General features: G+C 45.9%; 1 protein-coding gene across 1 annotated transcript; it reads right to left on the bottom strand.

The window, feature by feature from the left end:
* Window positions 1–2,056: 2,056 nt before the first annotated feature.
* Window positions 2,057–23,584, bottom strand: CDC23 (cell division cycle 23). Its single transcript, XM_054038676.1, has 16 exons — window positions 23,448–23,584; window positions 22,665–22,737; window positions 18,872–19,009; window positions 18,586–18,628; window positions 17,481–17,586; window positions 13,076–13,208; window positions 7,376–7,553; window positions 7,187–7,284; window positions 6,827–6,908; window positions 6,095–6,248; window positions 5,438–5,557; window positions 5,059–5,134; window positions 4,540–4,601; window positions 4,011–4,089; window positions 3,794–3,913; window positions 2,057–2,869 (listed from the first exon to the last, which is right to left on the bottom strand). The coding sequence occupies exons 1-16, from the start codon at window positions 23,582–23,584 to the stop codon at window positions 2,699–2,701; spliced, it is 1,770 nt and encodes a 589-aa protein (XP_053894651.1). The 3' UTR covers window positions 2,057–2,698.
* Window positions 23,585–23,587: the final 3 nt, after the last annotated feature.

Genomic DNA, 23,587 nt, shown 5'->3' with positions numbered 1-23,587 from the left:
TCAGGCCCTTATGCCAGATCCCCCTGATATGGTGTTTCAAAAGGACAGAGTTACTCTTCGACCTCATCCAAAGTTCCCGTTGAAGGTTATTTCAGAGTTCCAGTTAACCAGCCCATTCACCACCTGTTTGATTTCCTAAACCTCACTCCATCCCAGGTGAAGTGAAGTTTCACACATTTGATACAGTGAAAGCATTCTGTCTAGACAGAAGATCATTCATAACATGCCCAGGGCAACCTATACCATTATTCTATGTTGTCACAGGTTATCCAAAAGAGGGTCTGGTTGCATAAGAACACGTTATGACTTAGCTACGACAGGTGCCCCAACCATTTTAGAACACATTCCTCTAGGGCAGGGGTGGGCAAACTCTTTGGCCTGAGGGCCACAGTGGGGAATAGAAATTGTATGGTGGGCCACGAATGCTCACAAAATTGGGGTTGGGGTGGGGCTAGAGATGAGGAGTTTGGGGTGTAGGAGGGTGCTCTGCTGGGACTGAGAGGTTTGCAGGGCAGGAGGGGGATCAGGGCTGGGGCAGGAAGGGGTGCAGGATCCGGCTGGGGGTGCAGGCTCTAGGGTGGGGCTGGGGGATGAGAAGTTTGGGATGCAGGAGGGTGCTCCGGGCTGGGATCGAGGGGTATGGAGAGCAGGAGGGGGATCAGGGCTGGGGCAGGGGGTTGGGGCATGGGGAGAGGCTCAGGCGGTGCAGGCTCTGAGCGGCGCTTACCTCAAGCAACTCCCGGAAGCAGAGCCACGTCCCTTCTCTGGCTCCTATGCGGCGGCTCCGCACGCTGCCCCATCCGCAGGCACCGCCCCTGCAGCTCCCATTGGAGCGCATAGGAGCTGGAGGGGGACCATGCCGCAGCTTCTGAGAGCCATGTTTTGCATCCCCCACCCCAGCCAGAGCAGGGCTGAGCTGCTGGTGTGGCTCCCGACCCTGCGCCCCGGCCAGACTGTGTGGCTCCCGACCCAGCGCCCCAGCTGCTTGGGGAATACTTCCCTAACTGACATATACACAGCAGCAATGTGGAGATGAGCTATATATTTACCAATGACTGTTCCTTCCTGTAGGCCTTCAGCTTGGATGCTCATTTTAGAAGGGCTATCCTGCAATCTCTATTCAAGTAGGACTCCGAGTCCTCAGACCCACCCCTAAGAACAGACACCTGCTTGTTAGTCACCAAGTGAGGAATCTGTGTGGACAATCACTCAAAGAAGAACAATTCCTTACCTTACAGTAACTGTGGTTCATGATGTGTTGTCCACTCGGCTTCTAGGGCCTACCCTCCTTCCCCACTATTTCAAAGTCCTATTCCTATGAGATTCCATAATGATGAAGGAACTGAGACAGTTGGAGTAGTTCCACCCTTAATGCCCTTAGATTGGAAGGGCACAAGCTCACCCAGAGAGCAGCCCCAATGGACACTGCTAGCCAAAAAAAACCTGTTCTCATGAGCATGGGGCACATGTGCACCAAGAGTGGAATCTGCATGGACAATCTCCAGAAGAACCACAGTTACTGTAGGGCAACTGTTCTTTACAGCTCCAGACCGCAAAAACAGGTTTGTTTCTGTTCCAACAATCTTCCCCAGGCTCTGTCCAACAGAATGCCAAGATAAGATGTAAGTGAAGATACTCTACCCTTCTCAAACCTTTATCTTCTGGAATGTGCATAGAAATTCCAACCATTCAGACAAACCAAGCACCTGTAGAAATAGCTCCATATACTCAGTTTAGAGAATGAAACTGAACAGCAATTGAGTGACTTGGCTGAAGTCAGACTGCAGGTCAATGGTCAAATTGACACTGTTCCAGGCCCATCTAACCACCACTTCTGCCCCAGGCAGTTGAAGTCTAAACAAGTTGCTGCACTAGTTTGAAGGACTAACTGCCACACAGCACATTGGACAGGGCTACTCAAATCTGAGCGAGGTAGCTACTAGCCACCTTTCCCCCCACAGTGAACTTATGGAAAATTGGATCTTTTCTATATTTAGTTCAATTGTGTTTGTTAGAATGGGAAGGAAATTTGTGCCAAGACAATACCCAGGGACAGTAACATGCCTACCAACATTTAATGATGTAATTCCCACTAGCTGGTTTGCCACTCACCAGCAAAGCCAAGACATCTATCTGAGCCACAGACCTAACAGCAACCAGTTACTGGGTGAGGCCACTTAAGACTGACACCACCTCTCAATCCCCAAATGTGGTTTCCTTTCATGGCAGCAGTGAAGCTGAAACGTCCCTCTTACTGTGCTTGCTTGGGTGCAGCTGCAGAAAAATGTCCACAGAGAAACCAGCAGGGGACAATTCTTGCAGTAGGCAGCAGCAGTCCCTCTGAGGCCCTTGAAAGGAGTTCAGCGTTAACAGAGCAGAGACAACACTTTCAAACACGTTTCAACTCAGGCAGACAAAACCCCCTCATCTAGGGAGCAGTTGCTTCTCACACACTTGGAGCGCAGCCGTGAGAAGCATAGTGGTTTCTGACATCTCAGCAGAGGCACTTCACATTAGTTCCACAATGATCTTTGCCTGCATTGACAACAGCTAGCTTCAGCTATGGGTTCTCAGGATGTCTGCCTCCAACGGAAGGCTGTACCAGACCGAAGCTTCGCGGGAATGAGGTGGTTGTTTCTAGAGGATGGGTTCAAGTCCCCACTTGCCCTAGGCTGGCCCAGAGAAGTACCAGCACAATTCATGGTGTAACTGAAGACAGGTTGAGTGGGGATACTCTCCGTGTGGGAGTGTTGTTGGACGACAGAGATGCAGGGAGGAAGAAGGGAGCAGACATCTCTGTGGAGGAGGTTTCCCCTTGGTTGCGTAGTTGTAAAATCTGTCTCAGTAGGGCCTTCCCTTCTTCTCTTGTCTGAAAAGAGTCAGAATACTGCATTAGTAGGTCAATTCCATACTTCATGTAGATTGGGGCAAAGAAGCTTCAGAGTCAAATTCAGCAGCAATGTGAACAATCATGCAACAACACTAGATTGGCTTTCACTGGGGTTGCAAGACACCATATCACATAGTAAAGGATGTTGGTTTTCCAGCTATTAACAGCAAGGTTTAAGGTAAAACAGATCCTCTAATATCCTCTTCCCAGCCCTTTGACGTGTAGGTTACTTGCTTTGCACACCTGATTATCTTACATATCTATACTGCCACGTCACCATAACATCTAGGCACCTTCCACAAAATAGACTGGCAATAGCAAAGACTTTAAGAGACTCAGGCTCTGGTCTTCTCTTCTCAAATTCTAGACAGCTTTGCTTGAGAGAGGCGGCAAGTTTTAGGCTGATGTCGTCCACAACATCCCCTCCTGGGCTGACATGGAAATCCAGAGTGCCCAACTATGGCCTGAGAGAATCTCAGATTCCACACATGCCAGGATACCAAGTACTTCTGTATTCTTTGCACTGTCAATGGGAAAGATCACAGATAACAAGAAACATGGGAGATTCCAGTAGCACATTGTACAGTAAGTCCATTAGTTCCTGCAGAAAGATGGTGGGGTTTCCTGCTAGAGATCTGCAGACCACTACAAGTCCTAAGTTATTTTTGTACTATTGAATGCCAAACCAGTGCAACCCTTAGCCCCAGAACTTCAACTAGTTACTAAGAAGCAACAGCAGGAAATAGGTGAGCAGCAGCACTGGGGGTCTTCTCACATAGATGAGGATCATCCACTCCAGGTGGATGCAGCCCATGCTCCTTCAACAGAAGGACTGCTCTGACTCCCAGAAGAAACAGAGATCAAGGTAAGACTCCCCCTAAGAAAGGGAGATTGGCTACTCACATCATTGAATGCACAGCATTTCTGAGCACAGGCAGAGGCTTCATCCCAGAGTTTACACTTGAAGTAATATTGGGCTAGGTAGCGGAAGGCAGTGCTCACCTCCAGGTGCTCCACTATCTCCTACAGCACAGTAAAGAAACAGCAAGAGCTGATCTGGAAGATAGTTCTACATCATTCTCCCTCACTTCTCCCTCCTCTCCCGCTACCACTGACTCACCCCACAGGAATAGATATCCTGGATGTATTTGATGTAGCACTGAGCAGCCTGTTCTGATTCATTCAGCTGTTCATGCAGCCTGGAAAGGAGAGAAATTGGGTAAAAAACATAGCATGGAAGAGACCCAAAACAAGAATTTCTGTCTGTCCTGGACAGGCCTTTAGAAAGGGCCTCTCCCAAACACGAGCAAGTTCTGGACCGTGCTTTACTAGCTGCAGCCAGGCCCAGGCCCCTAGAAGCAGACAGACAACACCCCATGCCTGAGGGACAGCGTAACAGACCACCCACCAGCATAGCAACTAGTTACTAACACTGCCTGCCAGAGTTACTATGGGTTTCTAGGTTCCTTAGCTGACATCACATGCAAACAGAGGCTCTTTTTCAGAGCTGAGGCTGGACATTAGGATAGGAGTTGCAGTTTCCATAGACCTAGGGATACCACGAATAGCACATCTAAATAATACCTAGCCCTTCAGATCTCAAAGTGCTTTTCACAGAACACTGAGAATAAATGCTGAGCCATACTCACTTGGCTAGTTTCACCAATGCCATTTTCTCCACATCTCCCACAGCATAAGCTCTCCAATAACACTGCCAAGAAGGGAAAAAGTCACACAAGCACCTCAGCAAAATGTCTTCTCTAGCATGCAGTGGTTTCACGCCAGTCACATACAGACCCAGTCACTGCAATGCCCTCAAGCAGAGATGCATGAAGAGAGCTGGTTTTCTGGAAGGCCGCAGCAGACAAATTCACCAACTGCTCAGGGCAGATGGTTAGTGCAGAACTTCCCCTGAAGTCACAATTATAACAGGAACCTGCTAAGATTAGGCCCAGACTGCACACAGCTCCCCACTCCCACCCTGGGATCAAGTTCACGACTGAAGAGGACATTATGAGCACTATCCCGCATCCATTACGTTTTAGGTATGCAGAGGAAGACAGCTCAGGAGGACCGGAAGTACTAACGAGACTTGTGCCTCTGCCTGCTTCCCTGGCAGCCACCTGGATGCCCTGCCTGCCCCACAGCACGTCTGAGCCCTCACTTACCTTTTTGGCTTCCACCAGCTGATTGAGTTTCTCATAACACTCTCCCAGAGCAACCAGCATACGGGAATCGTTGGGTCTGTGAGAAACAACAGCCAGTCAAGCTACCTCAGAACATGGTATTGTCTCAAGCTAACTGAAGGATGGACCCTACCACCAAAATCCAGCCCTACATACACTACCTAACCACACTCTTCTATACCCTGCTGATACATGGAGTACTAAACCTTTATTGATGCCTCTAAAGAGGCTGAATAGAATCTCTACAGAACGTAATCACTTCAACGAGACTGCATACACTAAGTCATTGATACCTCCTGCAACTCAGCTTATAGCGGTCACTCTGAACTGCCAACAGTTATGGCTACGTTCCCAGCTTTACCTGAGCTGGTGGGCCCGTCGGTAGTAATACAGACAGTAAAATGGCATCTTGAGGATCTCATAGGTTTGTCCCAGTCCATACCAGGCTCTGTAGTCCCTCTTGTTCACCTCTATTGCATGTCTGCCAAAGAAAAGAGAAAGCGGTGTAAGTGTTCGGAAACAGGCAGGATCCAAAGCAAGTCGGAGTTCACGGGGTTACGAATCATAGAATATCAGGGCTGGAAGGGACCTCAGGAGGTCATCTAGTCCAACCCCCTGTTCAAAGCAGGACCAACCCCTACTAAATCATCCCAGCCAGGGCTTTGTCAAGCCAGGCCTTAAAAACCTCTGTGGATGGAGATTCCACCACCTCCCCAGGTAACCCATTCCAGTGCTTCACCACCCTCCTAGTGAAATAGTGTTTCCTAATATCCAACCTAGACCTCCCCCACTGCAACTTGAGACCATTGCTCCTTGTTCTGTCATCTGCCACCACTGAGAACAGCCGAGTTCCATCCTCTATGGGAACCCTCCCCATAGAGGGGTTGGAATATGGACCAACAAAAGAGGGCTCCTAACAAGGCCACACAAGATACTCCTCCCCTTCCGCCCAAACCTGTCATTACTTCATGCACTCCCAGAGGCCATTCTCTGCCTTGCATAGCTCCTCCACACACACCTATAAGCCTGGATAGCTGCAGATGTGTTCTTCATTTCCATGTACTCATGTCCCATGAGAGTCCAGGCTCCAAGATACCGAGGATTCAGTTTCAAGGCTCTCTGGAAATAGAGTGCTGCTTTTTCATGCTGAGAGCGTAGACTATAGTAATTCCCTAGAGGATGGTCAGAGGAATAAAGTGAACAGGAAAAAGAAGCAGGAGATTCGGAAACAGATACAAGCTGCGGCATCTATTATTTTTTCCATATAAATTAGAGAAGGGAGAAACCTGTTAAGTCAGATCCAGTTCACTGCATAACTCCAAGCCCCAGTCTGACCTCACTTTGGCCAATCCAGTGTCTTGTCCAATCCATTTCATTTGTGCAAACCAATGAAGCTCCCACCCCTTACCTTGGAAAACTATTCCACAAATTAATAAATTCCACTTATTTATTTGGGTACTAAGTGCCCAGAACCAAACAACAGTATTCCAGTATCTCAAAGCTGCATAGAGACCCCACCACCAATCCACCCTACCAAAGGCCTGCATCATCATCTCTGTGCACTGCCAACACTGCATTGACTTCTTTTGCTGCTACATCATTTCATCTGCTGTTTTACCATGAGTGAGAGCTGCTTCAGCCAGCCTAGCCTCAACAGACCTGCTAACAATTCCTGTGGAGAGGGATCAGTAAGCTGCCTTCCCACTCCCTGTAGCCTGGGTGACAAACTAGTAGAAGAGTTGCCTCTCACCTATCACACAGCAGGTCTCCACACGATACTTGTCAATCTCACACAGATTGTGAGCCAGATAGCTCAGCTCAGGCTTCATACTCTGGTAGAAAAAAAGAAAAAGATTGCTGGGGGGACAAGTGTGACACCACTTCAAAGGGAAGAGGGATAGGGAGATCAGAAATGCACACCAAGCATACCAGTCCACGGGGAGGAGGGGGAAAGAAGACAGCTGCAAATTTATGGCCAGAGAAACTCGTTAGCATTCATATGATTGGATAGACTTAACTCAGGTATTCTACTAAGAAGCCATAAAATGCTTGCTGTGTGAGCTGGTGTAATTTATTGCAGAGGAGTGTGGGTGAAAGAAAGGGTGCTCACCCGGACATACAGCAAGTTGGAGAAGGTGTCCATGTTTTCTATCCTGTATGGATCTTGTTTCCTTAGTTCATTGAAGATAGAGAGAGCTTTGTCTATATCTACAGACAGAGGAAGGCAAACATCAGTGAGTGCTACTGATTGATGCAGAGTTTGTAGCAGGAGGCTCCCCCCTTAGCTGAGTTCACTGACCTCTGATATTGTGGTAGGCAACTGCGATCTGGGAAATGATGTAGGTGCTCTTGGAGAATCCTGCATCAATGAGACTCTGGTACTTCTGCAGAGCCTCTTCTATCAGCTGCAGCTCTGTGTAAATGTGCGCCAGGAAAAACTCCTTCATCCAGGTATCTGGCAAGGACAGGCACTTCAGCTGGCAACAACCAAACAAAAAACATACTAAGAGGACAATCCACATCACCTCAATGCCTCCTGCAGAAAAGGGAAAACATCAGCTCTCTCTTCACCCAGTGGCTGGATCTTTAGAGGACAAAGGGCAACACTTCCCTCCTCCCCCAACAAATCCTTCTTTTTGTCTAAGGAGAACAGGAGTACTTGTGACTAACAAATTTATTTGAGCATAAGCTAACTCCACCCAGTGGTGCAAAGACCAAGAAACAAGAGTGTGAAGTAAAGGATTCTATCAACTTAATATCAGACATTCTATAGAAGGAATTCAATCCTGACCACAGATTAGTAGATTTTTTTAAGGCCAGAAGGGACATCTAGTCCAATGTCCTATATAAAACACAAGCCATAAAATGTCATCCAGTTATTCCTGCACTGAGCCCAATAACTTATTTGGCTAAAATATATCTTCCAGAAAGACATCCAGCATTGATCCGAAGATTTCAAGAGATGGAGAATCCACAGCTTCCTTGGTAGTTTGTTCCTATGTTAAATCATCCTCACTGCTAAAAACGTATACCTTATTTCTAATTTGAGTTTATCTAACTTCCACTGATTGTTTCGTGTTTTGATCATCTCCAGTAGATTAAAAAGCCTTTTAGCACGTGGCATTCTCTCCCCAGTAAGATATTTGTACACGATAATCAAGTCACCACTTGATCTTTTTGATAAACTAACCAGATTGAGCTCTTTAAGTCTCTCGCTCTTAGGCATTTTCTCCAACCCTCATGTCACTTTTGTGGCTCCTCTCTGGACCTCTCAATTTTTTCAAATACTCTTTTTAAAATATGGCCACTACAAAAAACAAAAACATACACAGTATTCCCATATCAGTCTCAGCAATGCCATATACAGAGGTAAAATCATCTCACTACTCCCTTGTTTACACAGCCAAGTATCACATTAACCCTTTTTGCCATACCATTGTCCTGGGAGCTGATGTTCAGTTACTGGTCCATGTGATGGGGTGTACCAACCCTGCCCTGGGCTAATGGGGATGGACCAATCACTGTGGGCCCAGGAGGCCACACCCTGCTGCGCATGCTCGAGGTGGAAGAGCCAGATAAAAGGAGGCAGCACAGCTCAGTCAGGGCTGGCTGCAGAGGAGGAAGGATGTGTACTGCAGGTTTCTCCAGAGGGTCTGGTGACTCTCCAAGCAGCGGAGCCCATGGACCTGGACTATGCTATGGGCAACTCGCCGACTGCGGAGACTGACAAGGACGCCAAACTGCTGCCAGCCAAGGAGATGCCTGGGATGCAAATTGTGGTAGGACGTGACCCAGGGGCTGTAGTGGAAGCAGATGCCTAAACCCTCAGCGGGGAAGTCCTTGGCTTTATAGGACCTTGGGTCGGAACCCAGTGGAGAGGGAGGGGCCGGGTTCCCCTACCACACCCCACAGATCACTAGGTGTGGCTGCTGTTTGCTCTCGGTCCCAGCCCGGGAATTCGGGGACCATAGACTGTTTGTTCTGACCCACCCAGGGGCTATAGACTGATTGCTGTTCTGCCCTGCCCCAGAGGCTGATTCCCCAATTGCTACTGTCTGCCCCATCCAGGAAGCTTACAGGCTACAGACTAGTTTTTTGCCCTGCCCCACCTGGGGGCTATAGACAGATTGCTGTTCTGTCCTACCCAGATGACCACAACCCCAATTATTTCTACCTGCCCCAGCCAGGAGGCTTGGACACCATAGACTATTTGTTTGCCCAGCCCTGCCTGGGGGCTACAGGCTGACCATTGTTCCATCCTACCCAGACGGCCAGAACTCCAACTGTTGTTGTCACACGTGCTGGAGAATGCGGGATCAGTCAGGTCCTGCTAAGACGAGTAATACGAAGAGAGCTGAGTGAGAAAACCCCACAGCCACTATGGATACCGACAAGATATTAAAATGGATGCTGGAAAGCCAGCAGCAGCAGGCTACCCAGCAACAACAAGCCCAGTTGCTACACCAAATGGCCGCCCAACAACAACAGATGGCTCAGCACCAAGAGCAACAGCAGCAGTGGATTAGAGAGCTGGCAGCACAGCACCAATCTCAGCAAAAGCAGCTAGTTCAGCAGATGGAAGCGCTCCTGTAACTGAGGGGACCACCCGGACCTGCCGGGTTGAGCCAGGGTTTGGAGAGCACTCTGACTGGGTTACCAGTGAGGCTGGCCAAGATGGGGCTCGGATACGACCCGGGGGCCTTCTTGGTCACATTTGAGCGGGTCGCCACTGCAGCCCGTTGGCCTCCAGAGCACTGGGCTACCCTAGTGGCTCCATAGTTAACTGGACCTGCACAGACTGCCTATCGGAGCCTAGACCCTACGGAAGCTCTCGATTATGCCAAAGTAAAGGCCATCATCTTAGACCACACAGGGGGGTGAGCCCCGAAATGTTCGGTCAGTGATTTAGATGGGAGAGGTATCCCCCTGGAGCAGTGGGCCCAGGCAGTGACTCAGCGGCTCCGGGATTGTTGCTGGAGGTGGTTGGAATCTGAGAAGTGGATTGGGCCTCAAGTGGTTCGGGGAGGTTATACAAGAATGGGGGCACCAGCTGCCAGCGGAAACAAAAGAGAAGAGGAAGGACGAGAGGAGGAACTCCCTGATCCTTTACAAGGTCCTGGACCATGTCCCACGGGAGGAGACACGCTGGAGGAGGTGGAGCGTGAATGGCTGATGATTGACAGGGACTTCCTGAGGGAGCAAAGGGAGGACCCCACCCTGAGTCGTGCTTGGGAGCAAGTGTCCAATGCTGAGGAGGAAAGGGGCATCAACCTACAAATACCCCAAGAACTCCACTTCGAGGTTCACAATGAATGCCTATACCAGATGGCCAAAGATTGCCAAACCCAGGAAGGATCCAACAACAAGTTCCAAAGTGACTTGCTGTGTCTGGCTCAATCAGTGCCCTGGGCCAGACACCTCAGGCAGGAGAAGACTACACCGAGTGGCCCTTAGGTTTTTCTGGCCAGGCATCCATAAGGAAGTGAGCAACTTCTGTGCCTCCTGTCCAGAATGCCAACGTGCTAGCCCCAAAGGGATATGCAAGGCGCCCTGAACCCCCTTCCAGTGGTAGGAGTATCATTTGAAAGGATAGGTATGGACCTGGTGGGACCCTTAGAGAAAAGCAGCTTGGGGTTCCGCTACATACTGGTGGTGGTAGACTATGCAACCCGATGTCCTGAGGCTGTCCCCTTACGTTCAACAACCGCAACCGCCATAGCAAAAGAACTTGGAAATGTTCGGCCAGGTTGGGATACCAAAAGAGACAGTGACCAACCGGGGAGCCAACTTTTCGTCCCGACTAATTGAGGAGCTGTGCAAACTACTAAACATCCAGGTCCTGAAGACTTCTGTCTACCACTCCCAAATGGATGGCCTCATTGAGAGGTTTAACGGGACCCTGAAATCAATGCTCTGCAAGTTTGTTGAGGATGACCCGAGACATTGGGATGAACTGATACCCGCCTTGCTGTTCGCAGTGCAGGAGGTACCCCAAGCATCTACGGAGTTCTTCCCGTTTGAACTGTTGTATGGTAGGCAACCCAGGGGGATCTTGGACCTCCTCCAACAGACCTGGGAGGAACAAGAGTCTCAGGTTATGGGGTCAGTTCCATATTTATTGGAACTGTGGGAGCACCTTAGGAAGCTCGGAGGATTTGCTCATGAAAATTTAATGAAAACGCAATGGACCCAGGAGCAGAGATACAATCAGGGAACCCGTCTCTGGACCTTCGAACCCAGTGATTGCAATCTGTTACTCCACTCATCCCCGGCCCAACAACAGGGTCCCCCGTCACAGTCCACTATGACACTTAAAACCTTTTCAGAGTCAGGCGTCCAGGATACAGTCCCCTATTCTGTAGGAATGACCTGCATTCATTGTTGCTAGATATATGACCTTATATTTGACTTTAATAAAATGCATTTTGTTTGAATGGGTCCAGCTTACCAAGAGATCCAGATTGCTCTACAAACAAGACTGCCCTTTCCTTATTTACCATTCCATCAATCTGTGTCATCTGCAGATTCTATATTTCCAGATTACTGATGAAAACGTTGAATAGCATCAAGCCTCATACCAATCCCTGTGAAACCGCATCAGAAACACCTCTATTTGATGAAGACTCCCCTTTGACAGCTACATTTTGAGATCTGTCAATTAGCCAGTTCTTAATCCAGTTGTGATGGGCTTTACTGACATTGTACAGTGCTCTTTTTTTAAGATCAGAATGTGATCTAATATCAGACACCTTATAGAATTCTAAGCACAGTGCCACCTTTTCGTTCTGTTTGTAGAGCACGTAGCACAATGGGGTTCTGGTCCATGGCTAGGGCTCTGAGCAGTGCTTAATTTGTGCCAGGGCTGAGCCCCGGCAGTTCATAGCCCTGGCACCTCTGTGCTTGCCACATCAGTTATGAAGTAAATCATTTCTTGAGCCCCGGAACCTGTTTCATTACAAATTAAGCACAGGCTCCAAGGCACTACAGCAATACAAACAGTGAACAATAAGTTATATCTATCTATGCCGTTACCTTCATCAACCAAATTTATTATCACTTCAAAAAAATGAAATCAGCTTTGTTTGACAAGACATTTTCCATAATACTATGTTGATTAGTTTAATTATTGAATCGGATTTTCCATTATTTTGTCAGACCAACTGGCTTACTACTATCTAAGTCAACAGACAGGTACTTTTTGAATATTGGCACAACATTAGCACTCTTCCAGGCTTCAGGAACTTCCCCACTATGCCAAGATTTATCAAAAATTAACATTAACAGGCCAGAGATCACCTCAGACAATTTTTGTAGGACTCCTGAGTCTAAGTTATCCAGGCCTGCTGATTTAAAAATATTCACCCCTGGCAGATGCTGTTTAGTATCATCCTTAGTCATTAATGCATTGGAAAGTACAGTAGTTCATCCTCATTCAATATGAAATAATTCTGCTTCTTTCCAACAACAGAACAGAAAACGTATTGAGCACTTCTGCCTTTTCACTAACAATTTTACCACTGCCATCTAGTAATGGGCTTAGGTGTTAGGATTTCTTTCATTCCTGATATACTTTAAAAAAACTTCTTGATGTTCTTGCTCTTGACAGCCAGAGATTTTGCCTTGAAGTTATTAGCTTTCCTTATCAACTTTCTATACTTCAATAACTTCTAATTCATATTGACTGTCGTCTACCTTTCGATTTGTTATTATCTTTTGTTTCTAAGTGCTGCCTTCACTTACGTAGGGGGTTGGACTCAGATGGAAAAGTCAGAGATAAGAAAAATCGGTTACCAGATCCTGCCTGCAGTAAAGCATCCCAGACTACATGGCAGTAAATAGGTGCAGCATAGCAGCGGTTTCAACAAGATAAACAATGTAAAGGTTCCCTTGCCTATCTGATGAGCTTCTGAACTAAGAATAAAACAAAGGGTAATGCCAATCCCAGGACATTATTCCATCAACCGTTGTCTTGTACCACAAAATTAACGCTAAATTTTACCATCTCTTTATCTGTGATCAGATTACAGAGCTCCAGCCAGGCTCCCCAGTGCAAAGGCAAAACGTGGGCAGCTTCAACAAACACATCAATGGCCTCTTTCACCAGGTCCAGCTTCCGCAGCACAACGCCATACCTGAGTAGAGAAAGATACCAGTATAACTCTTTGCATCACCCACCTCTACTAGCTGTACCCATCTAGTCATAACCTCAAACAAGTGACAGGGCTACAAGAAGGGAAAAATCAAATTCCCCAGTGACAAATTCCCTATTATGGTGCAGCAACAGCACTAGAGTTCAGTTTAACAGGAGCCTTACATCTTTATTCTGTAAAAATCAAATTGAAATAGCAAAAACCAAGCCACAGAATATAAACCTTGAGCCCTATTTGAATTTTTCAGAGTGGTTTGAAAAATGGTACAGAGAGAAGCATTAAAAAGTCACTCTTCTGGCAATTTTTCATCAGTCTCACTTTCCTCTGTCCCCCATTTTGCAAAATACCTATTTTATGCCGGGACCTGTCTTTTGGCCACATGGTTGCTTCTCCCGTGTTGATTCCTTTAATACCAGTTATACATAGGTAATGTTTGTCTATAGAAACGTTCATAAAATTTTAGCAGATAGCTGTGAAATAAGAGGCCAGGAGTTCAAATCCCATGCCTAACTGGTTGAATTCTCATGCAATTAACTAACCTTGTTATTGACTAAGGCCATAAACCCCAACCTAAAACCCAGGGAAGAGTTTCTGAACACACCCCATTTTTACAAATAAGTTAGCAGAGAGCTTATGCAAGGTCACTGCAGACCCACAACTCAGGTCTCTAACAAGATTAACCCCAATTTTATCCACTGCACCACAGAGCCTTTCAGTGTAACTTAATCAGTTTTGGTTATCCTGTCTTTAACCACTGTAAACCACACTCCTGTACCAGAGCCAGGGATACAATCTAGAATTCCTGAACATCAGCGTTCTACAGCTGACTAATAAGTGCTTAAGTAACCCACAGAGAAAGTTTGCATCAAGCCCTTCTCCAATGACTGGTTTAAAAGGGCCTGCACTTCAGCAAGTAGTAAGAGACTAAGCCATGGATCTGAAGGTCAAGGGGGTTCAAATCCTGCTGCAGTTCTGTGGGGATAGGGGCAACAGTATGGTTGCATCTAATTCAAACAGAAGGAACATAAGAATGATCATATTGGGTCAGACCAAAGGTCCATCTAGCCCAGTATCCTGTCTACCGACAGTGGCCAATGCCAGGTGTCCCAGAGGGAATGAACAGAACGGGTAATCATCAAGTGATCCATTCCCTGTCACCCATTCCCAGCTTCTGGCAAACAAAAGTTAGGGACACCATCCCTACCAATCTTGGCTAATAGCCATTGATGGTCCTATCCTCCATGAACTTATCTAGTTATTTTTTTGAACCATGTTATGGTCTTGGCCTTCACAACATCCTCTGGCAAGGAGTTCCACAGGTTGACTGTGCGTTGCGTGACGAAATACTTCCTTTTGTTTGTTTTAAACCTGCTGCCTATTAATTTCATTTGGTGACCCCTAGTTCTTGTGTTATGGGAAGTAGTAAACAACACTTCCTTATCTACTTTCTCTACACCAGTCATGATTTTATAGACCTCAAGCATATCTCCCCTTAGCCGTCTCTTTTCCAAGCTGAAAAGTCCCAGTCTTATTAATCTCTCCTCATACAGACGCTGTTCCAGAACCCTAATAATTTTTGCTGCTTTTGTCTGAAGCTTTTCCAATTCCAGTATATATATATTTTTTTTTGAGATGGGACAACCACCTCTGCATGCAGTATTCAAGATGTGGGCATACCATGGATTTATATAGAGGCAACATGATATTTTCTGTCCTATTATCTATCTCTTTCTTAAATATTCCCAGCATTCTGTTTGCTTTTTTGACTACCACTGCACATTGGTTGTATGTTTTCAGAGAACTATCCACAATGACTCCAAAATCTCTTTCTTGAGTGGTAACAGCTAATTTAGACCCCATCATTTTATATGTATAGTTGGGACTGCGCTTTCCAATGTGCATTACTTTGCATTTATCAACATTAAATTTCATCTGCCATTTTGTTGCCCAGTCCCCCAGTTCTGAGAGATCCTTTTGTAGCTTTTCACAGTCTGCCTGGGTCTTAACTATCTTTAGTAATTTTGTATCATCTGCAAATTGTGTGACCTCACTGTTTACCCCTTTTTCCAAATCATTTATGAATATGTTGAATAGGACTGGTCCCAGAACAGACCGCTGGGGGACACCACTATTTACCTCTTTCCATTCTGAAAACTGACCATTTATACCTACCCTTTATTTTCTATCTTTTAACTAGTTACCAATCCATGAGAGCACCTTCCCTCTTATCCCGTGGCAGCTTACTTTGCGTAAGAGCCTTTGGTGAGGGACCTTGTCAAAGGCTTTCTGAAAATCTAAGTACACTATAACCACTGGATCCCCTTGGGCCACATGCTTGTCGACCCCTCAAAGAATTCTAGTAGATTGCTGAGGCATGATTTCCCTTTATTAAAACCATGGTGACTCTTTCTCAACAAATTATGTTAATCTATATGTCTGACAATTCTGTTCATTTCAACCAGTTTGCCCGGTATTGAAATCAGGCTTATAGGCCTGTAATTGCTGGGATCACCTCTGGAGCCCTTTTTAAAAATTGACGTCACATTAGCTATCTTCCAGTCATTTGGTACAGAAGCGGATTTAAATGGTAAGTTACAAACTAGTTAGTAGTTCTGCAATTTCACATTTGAGTTCCTTCAGAACTCTTGGTGAATACCATTTGGTCCTGGTGACTTATTACTGTTTACTTTAGAGAAGGGTATGGAACAAATTGATAATGACTCCTCAATCTGGGACAGTTCCTCATATTTGTCACCTAAAAAGAATGGCTCAGGTTTGGAAATCTCCCTCACATCCTCAGCCCTGAAGACCGATGCAAAGAATTCATTTAGTTTCTCCACAATGGCCTTATCATCCTTGAGTGCTCCTTTAGCATCTTTGTCATCCAATAGTCCCACTGGTTGTTTAGCAGGCTTCTCTATATCCTAGGGGATTCTCTATATCGTAGTAAAGAGGAGAGGACTGAAGTTGATTAAGCACAGGTAGGAACTGAAGCGAAACACTCAAATGTAATTGAATGGGATTCTTTTTCATCACATGAAGGCAGTAACTAAAACATGACAAATTTTATAAGTGCTCATATACAGATGCTAGAAGTCTAAAATACTAAGATGAGTGAATTTGAATGCCTGGTATTAAATGAGGATATTGAGATCATAAACTTGGTGGAATGAGGACAGTCAATGGGACATGGTAATACCGAGGTACAAAATAGACAGGAATGACAGTAGGTTGTGCTGGTGGGAGAATGGCACTATATGTGGAAGCGAGCATAGAGACAAATATACTAAAAATCTTAAATGAATCTAACGATACCATAGAACCTCGATGGATAGAAATTCCATGCTTGAATAATAGGAGTATAGCAGCAGAAATATACTACCAACCACCTGACCAGGATGGTCATGGTGACTGTGAAATGCTCAGGGAGATTATTATTGGGTTTGTTTTTGTAGCATCACTAATGGGGCATTTCAACTATCCCCATATTGATTGGTACATGTCACCTCAAGACAGGATACAGAGAAAGTTTCTGGACGTCAATAATGACCACTTTTTGGAGCACCTAGTCCTGGAACCCACAAGGATAGAGGCAGTTCTTGATTTAGTCCTAAGTGGGGCACAGGATCTGGTCCAAGAGGTAAATATAGCCAAATTGCTCAGTAATAATGACCATAATATAATTAAATTTAAAGATCCTTAGAGGAGGAAAATACCAGTAAAGCCCACCACAGTAACATTTAACTTCAGAAAGGGGAGCAACACAAAAGTGAGAAAGCTAGTTAATGGAAATTAAATGGAACAGTCACAAATGTGAAATGCCTGCAAGCTGCCTGGACACACACACACACACACCTAGGAAATTAGCAAACAAAAAAACCTAAATTCAGTGGCATTTACTATTGCAGCAGGACATACTATTGATCCCAAACCTTAAAAGTGTGGAAATAAGTTAAGGGGAAAGACTTATCAATATGAAGATGCAAAGGAATACACAATGCTGTCAATAACACATCCACACACATAGTAAGACATTCCCTTCCATCTCCAGATTAGTCTTTCCCTTTAATGTGGATCGGGCATGTCCTGCTGCAATCTTACCAGTCACTAAACAGGATGTTTGCTAATTCTCCAAAAAGATACTATTTCTCCCTTAGGAAAATGGCAGAGGAAGAACAGAGTGCTCCAGAGGTTACTGCATCCCCATCCCACCTCCTCAGGCGAGGGTTCATATGAAAACTCCCAGACACTTACAGATAAAGGCCAAAACCATCCAGCTCCTGTGCTTTGTGTTTCTTGCTAAGCTCCACCCTTAGCTCTCTTAGTGCTTCATTCTTCACCTGTCCTTTCTCCAAGGGGCCTGCAAAAAGAAGCACAACTGGCTTTCAGTGATTGCCTGGCTTTCAAGATCCTTCATTGGCTTGTGGCTTCACCAGTTTAGAGAGTCAGATTTTTGAAGACCAGAAAAGTACCATTGCAATCACCTAGTCTAATCTCATGCATAACAGGCACAGAATTTCACCTAGTAATTCCTGTATCAAGTTCATAACTTCTGGTGGAACTGAAGCATCTTTTAGAAAGACATGCAGTCTTGATTTAAAGACATCCAAGTAATAGAGAATCCACCACATCTTTGCGTCTGACGAAGTGGGCATTCACCCACGAAAGCTTATGCTTCAATACATCTGTTAGTCTTAAAGGTGCCACAGGACTCTGTTGCTTTTTACACATCCTTTAGTAGTTTGTTCCTATGGTTAATCACCTTCACTGTTAAAAAATAATGGTATATACTAATCAAGTCACTTCTCAATATTTTTGGTAAACTAAACACATTTTAAAATGTTGACACCAGTATTGAACATAGTATTCCTGTACTGATCTGACCAGTACTGTATACAGGAGGTAAAAGTCACCTCCCTACTCCCGTTTATACATCCAAGGATCAGATTAGCTCTTTTTGCTACAGTATCACAGTTGCTTGTTTATTATGACCTCTAATCCTTTTCAGTCACAGGTGTGTAGACTTGATAGCGTCTAAGGCCAGATCTCCTGTACAGCACAAGCCATAGAACTTCCCCAAAATAATTCCTAGACCATATCTTTTAGAAAGACACCCAATCCATCCCCCTTCCTTTAAGGGTGACCTACATTCTTTAGGAATGGGTCAGCCATTGAGAATCTGTGGCAAATGCCTTTAGGAATATACAACCATGCATAGGCCCAGCAGACAGAGCTACACTGCCCAACCACAGTCTCTCAGGCCACAAAGCCATTATGGTTTGCATAAAGAGATGATGTTGGCAGTTCTGTTTTCATTAGCTTGGGTTCTCTATTCCCACTGAGAAAAGCAGATCCTTACCCAGACTATCCACTGTTTCATCATCTTTCTTCTTTTCTCCTGACTGTAAAAAGAGAATACATTATTCCACAGGTTGCAGTATAATTCTGTTAACAGCACCTGAGTCTAGCTCCCAACAGCACCAACAAAAAATTCTGTTAGGTTTAGCAAGGAAACAAGGGATTAACCTGGCTTTCTAGATTGTTGCTGGGAAGAGAATAAGTGGAAGACTATAACCCGCAAGGCTCTGTGGGAAGACAGAAGGGGCAAATTCAGTATTAAAGGATGTCTTTCCTCGTTGTCTTACCAGGTATCTGGAGTACATGTACAAGAAGTAGGCCTTCTGGCTCTTGCATCCCCGCAGAAAGTATGCAGCCCTGTCATACTCCTTCAGATCGAAATAAGACTTAGCTAATGTGTAAGCATCCAAATCACGAGCATCCTCCTAAAGTGGAGAGAGTTCATGAAATCAACAGTTTTGTGTTCCTTGGAAGTCTTCTCATGGTGACAAATGGTTAGGAAGGAAAAAAGAAAAACACTGCTCTGGAAGCTCAGATTTAATATTCTCTGCCACACCAAATAAAAATTGAATACTTTCAGACATTGTCCCCCACTCCTCATCCCAACCACCCAGTCCTTTTATGTAAAGAAGATTTAAATCTTAGTTTGCAACAACGTATGAAAACAGTGAAATTCCAGAAAATAAAATATTAAATGATCAACCACTAGAATAGATAAGTTAGCTGAATGCCGAGCAGAAATGAATGCAGAGTATATATTTAGGTGGGGGAAGGGAGAGACAGGGGAACGCAAGTAATTTAACTGAAAATTTAAACAAAGCCAGAGAACTCTAAAATCTCCTTCATTATACTGCCTCCTTACAGCCTCACTGTAAGACTTATATTTAGCCATGCTTTATAACGCATCAATTACAAACTAAATTGGTGTAGTCAGAAACCAGATTATCTTTTGTAGAAGCACATCTTTAATCATTGCCCAATTATTGCCTCATTCTCCCTACAAAATGGTGGAGGCCTGTACACAATTTGTTTCTTGCAGAATGGTCTTGAGCTACTGAAAATGCTGGTTAGTAACATTAGTCTACAAGTTTCACATTAGGAATTTGTTCTTGGATTATACTGATTTGGGCTTTTAAAAGAGTGGGAAAAGTTGTGAATAATATTAATAACCATGATTTCCAAGTTCAGTCTGCATGTGATTTACTAGGTCATTTTATAAATCAGTGGTATGCCCTCACTTGGAAAACTGCTCAGTTCTGAACACTTCATATTAAAGAAAGATACAAAAGAAACAGAAGGGGTCTAGAGTCAAGCCAGGAAAGTTATCAGAGACCAGAAGGCTTCCATGTCAGAAATTAAGATTAGAACAGCTCAGAGATATGACAGGGATTAGGGATTATGTAGTATTAGGAAGAAACTTGCTCTGTAGTCAGGTATTCCACAGCTGTCCGTTACAGAGATTATAGCTTCCTTTGAAGCATCTGGTATTGATCCCTGTAAAAAACAGGATACTGTACTAGATGCATCCCTGATTGGTTACAGCAATTACTACATTCTTGTTTTTATGATTTTAACTTTGCTGCCTTAATGCTGTGTTAACAGTTTTTTTATTTTTGCATTTGGACGACCTTGAAAACTGAAGTAATAGATATGAGATGAAATTTAATAGTGCAAAATCATGCACTTAGGGACTAACAAGAATTTTTGCTGTAAACTGGGGACTTACCAGTTGGAAGCGACAGAGGAGCAGAGAGACTTGGGTGTATTGGTGGATCACAGGATAACTATGAGTCAACGTGATGCGGTCGTGAAAATGACTAATACAATCTTAGAATGCATCAGGTGAGGTATTTCCAGTAGAGACAGGGAAGTGTTAGTACCATTATACAAGGCACTGGTGAGATCTCATCTGGAATACTGTGTGCAATTCTGGTCTCCCACATTTAAGAAAGATGAATTCAAACTGGAACAGGTACAGCAAAGGGCTACTAGGATGATCAGAGGAATAGAAAACCTGTTTTATGAGAGGAGACTCAAGAGAGCTTGGCTTGATTAGCCTAACCAAAAGAAGACTGAGGGGAGATATGATTGCTCTCTATAAATACATCAGAGGGATAAACACTAGGGAGGGAGACAAGTTACATTAAGCATCAATGTTGACAAAAGAACAAATGGATATAAACTGGCTACCAACAAGTTTAGGCTTGAAATTAGATGAAGTTAACTATCAGAGGAGTGAAATTCTGAAACAGCCTTCCAAAGATAGCGCGGGGGGGGAGGGAGAAGAAAAAAAAAAACCTGATTTCAAGACTGAGCTTGATAAGTTTGTGGAGGGGATGGTATAGTGAGACTACCTACAATGGCATGTAACCGATCTGCGACTAATAGCAGCAAATATCTTCAACAGACAGTAATGGGACACTAGATGGGGAGGGCTCTCTGTTACTACTAGAGAATTCTTTCCCAGCTGTCGGGTCTTGCCAAAATGCTCAGGGTCCAATTGACTGCCATATTTAGAGATGGGAAGGAATATCCCCCCAGGCCAGATTGGCAGATACCCTGGGGGGTTTTCACCTTCCTCTGCAGCATGGGGCATGGGTCACTCAGAGGTTTGAATTAGAGTAAATGGTGGATTCTCTGTAACTTTAAGTGTTTAACTCAACCAGAGGTTATTGGTCTATTACAAAAGTGGGTGGGCGAGGCTCTAAGGCCTGCAACATGCAGGAGGTCAGACTAGATGATCATGATGGTCCCGTCTGGCCTTGAAGTCTATGAATCTACTGTTAGATGTATGGCTTAATATATTGTTACAAAAGAAAGACATAAAATTCTGGGAAATCACGCTATGGTTCCCAGAACAACTTTCAGCCACTGTGCATATACATACTAAAGCAGTGGTCCTCAATCTTTATTGCACCATGACTCCCTTCTGACAACAAAAATGATCTTGGGCTTCAGCTTCGGCCCCAGCGGTGGGGCTTGGGCTTCAGTCCTGGGTCCCAGCAAGTCTAACGCCAGCCCTGGCGACCCCATTAAAACGGGGTCGCGACCCACTTTGGTGTCCTAACCCACAGTTTGAGCACCACTGTACTAAAGCATACTCTTAAGGCAACAGTATACATTGCAATTAAGTACACATAAATGGAGGCCAAGTTATGATTATTATGGGACTCAAGTTTGAAATTTCTGATTTTTGTGGAATGCACTTCTATAATGTTGTTTTAACACAGATTTTTGCAGTATCTGGATACTGTCCTTAGTGTGACTTTAGATCATCAAGGATATCAACTAACAGTGCTAGTTCCAACCATTTATATTTTATTTTACAGCCCTAGCAAAGTATATTCCTCAGTAAGGACTAGGAAAAGGCTCAGGTTGAACTTGACGTTGATGAGTTTTTGGGTAGCCCGATACAAATAAAAACACCTGAAATGTTCTTGAAGTGAAAGACTCCATCATCTTTCATATATACTTACAGATGAGTAAAGAGCTGAAGAGAAAGCTAACAACTTTCCAATAGAAATTCACCTTTGGGCAGAGAACAAACTTCCCCAAATTTGAGCTCAAAGAGTAATTGTTTTGAAAAGTTTAACACCCATCTGAGAAAGGGCTCTCAATGCAAAGCCCTCTACACTACAGGGAGCGGTCCTCAATTAGTTATAACATTATTCTATTCCGCAGCACAGATTAGACCTCAATTGTATTCCCTAAACCAACACTTTTAAACTTATGTCCGGAGTTTTATTGTAGTTCAGAACATAGTTGAGGTACTATCTATGCTACAAACTTGGATGGGATTGCGACCAGCTCAAGGAACAACAGTGTGATAAGATGGTCCCCTGCTTTGGTCGTAATACAGCAAGGGCAACACCACAGCAGTCCTAATGCACCCGTAATAAAAATGGAGTTGCCTCTGTCAAATGGAGCATAGCAGGATGCACTGCTAGGCCTTGAGGTCTCCTCGCACAGGACCATTCACATATTAGAGGCAAAACATTTTGGGTGTAAGGGGAGGTCACCCAAGAGAGACAGCCCCTTCTGCTCATTTCAGGCTGGTGTCATTGTCTTTGCCATCCATACCTCTGTGAGCACAGGAGCAGCAGGCAGCTCGCTCAGGGGCAGAGGATCCAGGGCAAATGCCAGCTCAGAGGCCCTGAAACCAAGAGACCTCAAACACATTAACACCCCACAGACCACACCGCACACACATCCCCAGCCCTCACGCAGGCCCCAGGCCCCAGGCCCCACCCCAGCTGGGATAGTGCCCCCCACCCCAGCTGGGATAGTGCCCCCCACCCCAGCTGGGATAGTGCCCCCCACCCCAGAAGCAGCTGCAACGCTCAGCAAGGACCCAGGCACCTGGCATGCCCAAGAACCGGGGAGGAGGTATTGGCAGCAGGGCAGACGCACACCAACACCATCCCCATTACGCCCCGGGCCCCCCCTCACCCTCTCCCGCCGTGCCGCGAGCCCCGCTCCCCGGGCCCCCCCTCACCCTCTCCCGCCGTGCCGCGAGCCCCGCTCCCCGGGCCCCCCCTCACCCTCTCCCGCCGTGCCGCGAGCCCCGCTCCCCGGGCCCCCCCTCACCCTCTCCCGCCGTGCCGCGAGCCCCGCTCCCCGGGCCCCCCCTCACCCTCTCCCGCCGTGCCGCGAGCCCCGCTCCCCGGGCCCCCCCTCACCCTCTCCCGCCGTGCCGCGAGCCCCGCTCCCCGGGCCCCCCCTCACCCTCTCCCGCCGTGCCGCGAGCCCCGCTCCCCGGGCCCCCCCTCACCCTCTCCCGCCGTGCCGCGAGCCCCGCTCCCCGGGCCCCCCCTCACCCTCTCCCGCCGTGCCGCGAGCCCCGCTCCCCGGGCCCCCCCTCACCATTTCCCGCTGTGCTGCAGGCCCCGCTCACGGCTCCGCTCCGCCACACTCAGAAGCTGCTTCTTGATCTCGCGCAAGTCAGAGAAATCGCAGCTTCCCAAACCGGGCACAACCGCAGTAGCCGCCATCTTGCCCATACC

This window comes from Malaclemys terrapin, chromosome 8, assembly GCF_027887155.1.
Source record: "Malaclemys terrapin pileata isolate rMalTer1 chromosome 8, rMalTer1.hap1, whole genome shotgun sequence".
Taxonomy (NCBI): Eukaryota; Metazoa; Chordata; order Testudines; family Emydidae; genus Malaclemys; species Malaclemys terrapin.
Note: the sequence above shows the minus strand (reverse complement) of the source record. Positions and strands in the feature narration are given on the sequence as shown.

Coding starts and splice junctions, on each gene's coding strand:
- CDC23 (XM_054038676.1), bottom strand. CDS start 23,584: ATGGGCAAGATGGCGGCTACTGCGGTTGTGCCCGGTTTGGGAAGCTGC. Junction 19,010..22,664: donor CTGCTCCTGTGCTCACAGAG/GTATGGATGGCA, acceptor TCTCCACTTTAG/GAGGATGCTCGTGATTTGGA. Junction 4,090..4,539: donor GCATTGGTGAAACTAGCCAA/GTGAGTATGGCT, acceptor TCTCCTTTCCAG/GCTGCATGAACAGCTGAATG.